Here is an 8,609-nt window from a genome sequence, read left to right as displayed (position 1 = left end):
CTCTGCCAAAGTAGAAATATATTCAGAGAAGCAACACATACTGTTAATTCTAATTTAGCCACTTCTGCAGTAGCTCAAAAGTCATTGCAACAATAAAATATACAGCTGAAATCAAAATACACTTTCTTCAGATCCAGGTTATTAAAACCTCATATATAAGACAGCACACACAGTTGTATAAATATACTTACAACCTGATGTACAGTGCAATGCACAAAGTAATTCAGAAAAAAATATGTTTAAAAAAATGTTCCCAATCCTAAAGGACAATGCCCGTGTTCTTAGTCCCATTTCTATCAATGATGTACAGATGACTGCTAATTACTTTCAAAGCATGTCACAGTGCTTCGTTTTGTTAGTTGTTTTCCCACCTTGCAGGCTGCCATTGCTTTGCAGTCATTTTCTATTCCATCACAGTTAACAGCAGGTCAGCACTGCCTTTCACGTACACTTCTGGCCCAGTCAGAGCAGAAAGGCATCACATGAGCAAGTCTTTCATTCACAGTCAATAATACTAGATTTATTCTTGAGGAGTGGATCAGTGGTGCTGAGGCAAAACACCAAGGCTTCAACTTCAAGCAGTCCAACTTGGACATACAATGATCATTACTCACCATGATCACCGATGGGAAGCTGGTGCAGCCCTGTCTCCTAGAAATATAATTGAACTATGGTAACAATGTAGTCACTGCCTGGGCTATGTTCAGGGAAAATGTTTCTTTAAGTGGATGAAACCTGCTGTCACATGAATGAATGAAAAAATGAAATACAATGTTAAAGAGTATCTGTACAGTATCAACATTTTTGAAAATGTGTTTCAGTTGGCATGAGATTTCCCTGAAAACATATTTCCTGTTGCAAATCAACTGTATATAAATGTAATGTCTAGAAGGCAGAGCCGGCTGGTAAAGGATCATGTCGTGCTCGAGTCAAATTGACTCCTGCTGTCTGGTTGGAGTGTCTGCACAAAGGGGACTGGGATCTGGAGCTGACATGAACTTCTATTAGGACTAAACACATGATAAGCTGTATTTAATGCAAAGTGAGGTGTTGAGCACAGTGGAGAGGCAAAAATGCAGCATGGTCATCAATGTGTTCAGGTAACATGAAAGTGTTGGGAAATTTGAAAAAAAGAAAAGAAAAAAAAAAACCTAGTGAACACCATTTTGTAAATGAGATATTTCAACATTAAAACAGCAACATTCAAAATCATTTTATTGTAACGGCACTGCTGCATTCAGTGTACTTGCTTGTTCAGCCAAAGTAAATTTGTGTGAATTGTTGCAGGAGAGATAAACTTGAAGCATTGTCTGCAGATGGAGAGGTGTCGATGGTACAAATATTTCTCTTGAGTGAATATTGTCCTTTATTGTCCGCTTAGGGACTCAGCTACCTTGCAGCAGTTAGCTTGGAGAGCTATTGTTTCTGACTAGTGCTAGCATGTGCTCTGCTGGCTAGTGTGTTAACAGTTAGCTTTCCAGAACTGGCCCTGTGAGCTAACATTATTTCACCAGGCTTCCAGCAACTGCAGTGTGGGGGAGGATGCAGACTAGCTTCAGTGATGAGACCAGGCCTTCAGACAAAAGAGTCTGCTGTGGGTCCACAGAGAGTTCCCACAATGTAACCTGAAAGCGTTCTCTGTCTCTTGAAATGTCACCAACAAACAAGGTCAAACTTGAAACCCACTTAAACTTGATGTGTAAAATTAGAGGAACACACAGTGACTGAATGTCTTAGATTGTTCTATCAAAAAAAAAGCTTACAACAGCGCAAAGCAGCGCTGCCACTGATCATCAGTAGAGAGCCTTGACTGTCCTGGTGAACTTTATGTGTGACATAAATTTTGCTTCAGTTTTGACACGCAACACAGTTTGTCCGTACTATCAGCATTCTAAAAAGTGCATTAACAAAGATTTTTTGCTGTCCTTGTGCACAAATGAAGCATCACTTGCTGTGTCTGTGGATATTCCTGTCGGTATTGTTATCGATCACTTGTCAATACCAATGCCTCACTGATTCTTTGGACACTTGCTTATTACTGCTCTGTAGTGATTTGATATGGTCATTAATGTGTGTCCATGGAGGCAGGCAGGCTACTGTCAGAGGCTCATTTAAATATGTCTGGAAAAACAGGACACATTAGAATATACAGCACAGATACATGTCTGCGTACTGTTACGCTCTACAGAACACACTGATGTACATGCACACCACAGACAGCAGTCGGAGCGATGAAGCAGCAGTTTGTCATTAAAATAAAGCTGGAAAAGGTCACCCAAACATCTTCACCACATGGAAGAGATGTTATCTCAGGAATTATCTTCTGCAATTAAAACAGAGAAAACAGAAGGAGAAAACACTCAAATCTTCTGGTAAATGTCACCGTGAAAGCAAATCTTACTTTTCTGCTGCTGTAACTCGCGGGCGACATGCTCCCCTGGCACAGAGTGAGCTGGGGTGAACGTAAGAACACACACATTTGATGAGGTGCAGCAGTGTGATCAAGCTGCAACATTCTCACTTTGCTCTCTATCTTTCTTAATAAGCACAATAATCTGCAATTTATTACTCATTTGTTCATTACTGGCTCATTTTCTATGCTTTGTGCTGGACCAAACAGGATTAGCAAAGCGCTGGACTCGCAGTTTTGGACAGTGATGTCAGTTGGTCTGTTTGTACATCACTTCGGTGTAGAACAAGATATCTCAACAGCTACTGGCCTGATTGCTGTGAAATTGAATGTGGATGTTCATGGTTCCAAGAGGATGATTTGTCTTGCTGAGTTTTCCTCTATCTGAATCAAGGGTGTAAGCACAGAGGGTGTCGTAGGCTGCACAGATTGTAAAGCCCTTTGACGCTAACTGTGATTTGTGATGTTGGGCTACATGAACTTGGCTTTACTCCATGATTTTTAATCCCTTGACCTTTCATCTGTTCTGAACACAGCAGCTTCTCGTGAGCCTTCATACTTTCATTTTTTGCTAAATTGCTATAAGGTGCCTGGAATTGAACCATGCTTCTAATTCGGAGACCTGTTTAGTCAGATGCAGTATAGGGTATTTCAGATGTCCAGGGTTCTGGATGTACAAACCCTGCTCATCTTCTGAATATTAGAGCACTTTAACAGTTTGGATGGACATGAAGCTCTTCTGGTTCAATCATTGGTACAAAGGATGAACAACTTCTTTAATATCTGCTTCTAAGAAGTCAAAGGTACAAGCCTGTGGACATAACAAGACAAAATGACTAGACAATTTCTTCCACAATTACTTACACTACTGCATTTATAAGTCCAGATGCAACAGTAAATGCAAAGATGACAGTGATACAATCGTGATTAATAATAAAAATGGAATGAGAGTGTGAGTATTGCTCACAACCCCAGTCACAATTTCCATGTGTTTAAGCCTTGTAAATGCGCAGCTTCAGTCCAGAATCTTAGAAACTGCTGTGATTTGCATTACTACACTGGCACCATCATCATCATGAGTGTGTGTGTGTGTGCAGTGATGGTGAGGCTGTAAAGACACAACAAAGCAGGCAGTGTTTCCTCTGTTGTTGTGAGAGCTGCTTGTTAAGCACCGCTCCTGCTCTGCGTATTGTTCTCTTCATCAGGAGCTGTTTAGTATGCTGCGGCTGTAAATGGGAGATTGGCGGGGCACTGGGTGGCAGAGCAGGCCACTCTGTCATTAATGTGCCCATCGCTGTTATCATACGCCTAATGGCATCGTTCTCAGATGGCATGCTGGGAGCTCGACCGCGGGGAGCCCGGCTCAAACGTCTGCAGGCACCGACGTCTCCCGTCATCAATTCTACATGTCTCTTCACCAAAATCTGAGGCCTCCAGATAATGTCTTTCACGGTTCAGCAGTCTTACAGGGTTTCCCTCCTGCCTGGCCTTGAAATGGGCAAATTAATAGTTCCTTTGAAACAAATTGGAATTACACCCCTCGATGCCTTAATGTCAGAATGCGAATGCGTTGATGTCCCGGATCTGACTGCTGATGGAATATTAAGATCTGAGAAACACACTGGAGGGGAGGACAGTGTGAAGGGGTGTAAAGATATGCAGGACCCCCCCCCAACTCCCCCAACACACACACACACACACACACACACACACACACACACGTATTCCTCCCTCCCTGCTCAGCATGGACCTGTACAATACTGCAATACTGTTGTCTGTGTGAAGGGAAGGTTGGAAGTGTTTAAACCTCAGCATTAAGAGAGAAACTCTTTGGCCCCATGAGACACTGAGACTGAAGAATCCCATGACATTATCCAGTTCTGTCTAACTTTAGAACATTTTTTACAGAGCTGTGTACATAGCAACAAAGTTGCTAAATCTTTTGCAGCCTGTACCATGTTTTTATTCTGTTCTTTTTATGGACATTCTTGAGGATCCTTGATCCTCGTTTGAGGATTAATACTATCCTACATACCGTTGTCAATTCTTCTCAATTCTTCTTTCTCTGAAATGTCATTGTAGTTTCTAAACTTCTTAAGACGGCACATACTTTATGCTGAGGTTGTAGTTAAAAAACCCTAAACCTAGAATACTTTGCTCTTTTTGAAAGGAGAACTCCAGTAGTTTAGTATTGCACTTCCATGAAACTGGAGGACAAGTCCTTAGCATGTTAGCATGTCTCTGGATATTACATTTCCCACAATGCAACTGGAAGCATCTTTCTTTGTTAGCTATGTCTTTCACAGCTTTCTTTGAATTCAATTTTGATGAAGGTTAACACACAAACTGCAAAGCCTTTCTGCAGTGCTGACATTTGAAGCACAGTTAGCAGTTACACAGTGATGCAGTTAGCTTACAGTCACAGTTGCCAGCTATTCATGAGTGGCCCTTTCAGACAGGTTTGATATTAATATAATGAAAGTTGGTAAATTACAGTAAGTGGGTCTGAAATAGACAGATATGACCCTTTATTAGTGGACTTACTTTTAATATTAGTAATAGCTACCCGTAATTATTTCTCTGTAATTCAATCAACACTATCACTGCTTCTGAAAACAGTGTGGCTGTTCAAAGGTAGACCAGCAGAGACAGAATCAACATGACACTGAAGAGCTGGCAGGGTCTTGGTCATCTAAAGTTTATTTTTACTTTTGCTTTCATTAAATCAGCTGACTGATGTTGACAAGTATTCTATCAGTTTTTCTCCTTCATCAGCGGTCAGACTGAGTCGGGCTGATGAAACCCTGTAGTTCTATGTCTATAAACGTAGAGACACCCTCAAAATGCGTCTCTGTGGACTGGACTCAAATTGAATTAAATCCTCCTAAACAGGAGGACCAGAATGTTCACTGAAGAACAGCAGGTAACTGGGGCTGTGATAATTACTGGAGTGAGGGATGAAAAATCACAAACATATGTGTTCCAGACAGGATCAAAATCACTGACAAGCATGGAGGTAATCTGAGGGCTGTGGGGTTTTTCTGGCTTTCTATAACACATACTGACTGCTATGGTTGTGTCACTACAGTCAGACACCCAATAGACCAAGAACCACTATGATGAAGAGATTTCAAACATTTGAAATGCAGTGACAGAGAAGTACACTTTTTTTTTTTTTTTTTTTTGCAGTTCAGATTTATTGGCACTTTAAGGGATAATTCCAGACGTACTGTGTGAGGCTGACAGTGCTTTGGCTTGACAGTAGTCTCTGGTCAAATCTAATGATGTTTAAACTCGCTGATAACACGCATATAAACCAAATGGAATCATCACTTCAGATGAACTTGATTTCTAATTTCGGGTCAAATCAGCCATATTTGGTATCAAATTACATGTGGAAAGTGATTGAGATCTTTAAACCACAAACATTTGCTGCCTCTGTGGCTTCAATTACTTTTCAGTTGCTAAACTTTGCCCACAAGTGAGTGATGATGCCAAGGGAGCTTAGAGACTCAGTCTGGACCACAGACTACCAACAGGTCATAGAACCATCTGGCTAATAAAAAGAAGAAAAACAACCCAAAACTAATTCTACTTTACAAAGTATGTAAATACAATCTCTGAGTAACACATCTCCTACACATGGAAGATTTTTAGAACAAATCCATTGACAACATAGATTGGCATGTAGCACTTAAAGATACTGTAAATCAAAGGTAAAAAAAAAGTCGTTCAACACAAAAACAAAACTCAATACTTTACACAAGCATTAATAGGTAAGTGAGAAAATAAGTAGATATTTAAAATGGGGGAAGTACGAAGATATGTGTGAAATATAAAAATAAAATCCTCCAGTCAAATGTCAAGTGAAATGCGCTCGACGCCGGTGGAAAGCTCATCGCTGCTGACCGGTGTGAGCGTGCTCGGCAGGGAAGAAGAAGTGTTCTGTGGACTCAGAGAGAAAAGCTCACACCCACTCTGCTAGTTCATCTTGTAAACAGGACGCTGAGGATACTCTGTGTGGACACGCTGTCTCATGGTCATTAGTGTATGAAAATAGATTACATGGAAAGTGTCATAAATACATCAGGTGGCTGGGCGTTAACAGTTAGACATATCTCTGCTGTCGAGGAAGCACAGTGGTGTGTGCTCCTGTGGCTGGATGCTTTGATGTGCTGCTTCATGAGGATCTGTCTGAAATCTGTCTGTCCGTCTGTCCAGCCCTGTCCATAAAAAGTACAAACTCTACCCTTGAAACTAAAGATATCACCCTTTAAACTGTGTTTTCTAAAATACAACTCTGGCTGCTAAACTATTTGGAGTGGAAGCTAACTGCTGGCTGTCTAGGAACTTTGGGAGGCTAGTAGAAAGTTACGTGTGCTATAGTCTGAACAGAAATGCTAAGACTGGAGGTGAAGCCGTAGAGCAGTGGTGTGTTTGTGTCCTCTCGCTCAGGTTCATTCGTTTGGAATCTCCTGCTCCGCTGTTTCCTCTTTAACAGAGTTGTCTTCCTCCAGCTGCTCTTCCTCTTCCTCCTGCAAACACATGACACCTCATACCATCACACAATAGAAGGCACTGTTAAACATGTCACATTAGTGATGAACAAAACAAACTAAACTGATCCTTTATCGCTCAACAAGGGCAATATATTTAATGTTTCAACTTTCAACTTAGATTTTTCTAAATATATGATTATTGTGAATTGGATGCAGCAACATGTTTCAAACAAGTTGGGACAGGAGCAACTAAAGACTGAGAAAGTTGTGGAATGCCCCAAAAACACTTGTTTGGAACATTCCACAGGTAAACAGGTTCACAGGTTCAATGTTGCTGCTCACTAGCCCCACGAATCAAATCAACATGTATAAACTGATGTTGAACACAGAATCTGCCACATGAACTATAGATCATGTGTATAGGATTCTGGGTAATGCAGTCCATTCTGCAAAAACCAGAAGGAGCAAAAAAACTCAAACTTTATGTTTCTTTTCAGCAGCCGGTTGGTTTTAGTCGTTTATGTTCATTAATGTTTGTGAAAAGCTACACATATACGCCTGGTTTTCATTGGCATTCTGAGCTCAATGAGTATCTGTAACTGGATTGGACAGTAAAATTTTAACACCTAATCATTTTAGCCATGATAAAATGACAACGTTTAACAAAACAGGTCCCATGAATCTTGAGTCTCTTTCAGGACTCAAAGCTCCATGGGAGCTGTAGATAGCCATTAGCGTATAATTCAGAGAAAGTGCCCGACAAACATGTTTCAGCTTTTCAGCTTCTATAGGAAAACCCACTGGGTTACAGATGCTATTCACCAGCCAGCAGGACAACAGCACTCTATGTGGCTTTACAAGTTTTGTGGTGGTGGACAGTTACCGGCCACTGTAGCACAAGCATCCATCATGGGAATGTAGGGTGGAGCTGATGAAGGCTGTGACTGCAAGTATGCTGGTGCTGTAATCTTTACTGGTTGCCATTCGATATCATCTAATATCACCTATTTAATAACAATAAAAATGCTGGACCACAGTGTTAAGATGCATCCTCTGATTACATTTCAAAATAAATAAATAATGAACTGTATGAACAATGCAACAACTGTTTTATTTCCCACCTTAAACTGTGTCTTTGAGTGTTTTCACCATTATTCTGCTCTATGGTATGACTGGTTGTATATGTTATACAAAGAACAGACCATTCATTCTTTTTGTAAATGACAAAGCAGCCCCCATGTGTACATGTGGGTTTAAAGGCAACAAAAGGAAAGTGACACCCAGAGAGCAGGAGTCATGGTGGGCCAGCCAAGGAGCCAGCTGATTTAGTAAAGCAGACAAAGTGAAAGTGACAGTGGTGAGAGCTGCGGTGGTGATTAAATGACTCTGACAGATACAATTATACCCCCTCCAGAGGTTAATGAACACATCTACACACCAGAATGTGTGATCACTAGTTTTGGATCAGCAGCTCACAACACCTCATGAATCCACATTCCTCCAGCTGGCTCAGAGTGGACATTAGTTAAGCTCTAATTCTCTGTCAATCAAGCGTGGTTTCACTCTTGTGTACTCACATCAATGTAGAGATAATACACCTTAAATACTGTAAACCCTTCCAGATAGACTGATCCTGGCACAATCTGCTGCATGCCGACATAAAAACATTAATTCAAAGCTAATTTCAAAAAAACAAAAGC

At 40.8% G+C, this 8,609-nt stretch overlaps 1 protein-coding gene across 3 annotated transcripts in view; it reads right to left on the bottom strand.

The window, feature by feature from the left end:
* Positions 1-5,595: 5,595 nt before the first annotated feature.
* phf14 (PHD finger protein 14) overlaps positions 5,596-8,609 on the bottom strand; it is an 84,796-nt gene continuing 81,782 nt past the window's right edge. For all 3 annotated transcript variants that reach the window (XM_076754197.1, XM_076754199.1, XM_076754198.1), the window contains exon 18: positions 5,596-6,945. In XM_076754197.1, coding sequence (XP_076610312.1) covers positions 6,868-6,945 — 78 coding nt within the window. In that variant the 3' untranslated portion in view covers positions 5,596-6,867. The remainder of the gene's footprint in view (positions 6,946-8,609) is intronic.

This window comes from Chaetodon auriga, chromosome 17 (genome assembly GCF_051107435.1).
Source record: "Chaetodon auriga isolate fChaAug3 chromosome 17, fChaAug3.hap1, whole genome shotgun sequence".
Lineage (NCBI taxonomy): Eukaryota > Metazoa > Chordata > Actinopteri > Chaetodontiformes > Chaetodontidae > Chaetodon > Chaetodon auriga.
The sequence above is the reverse complement of the archived record's forward strand: the minus strand, read 5'-3'. Positions and strand labels throughout refer to the sequence as shown.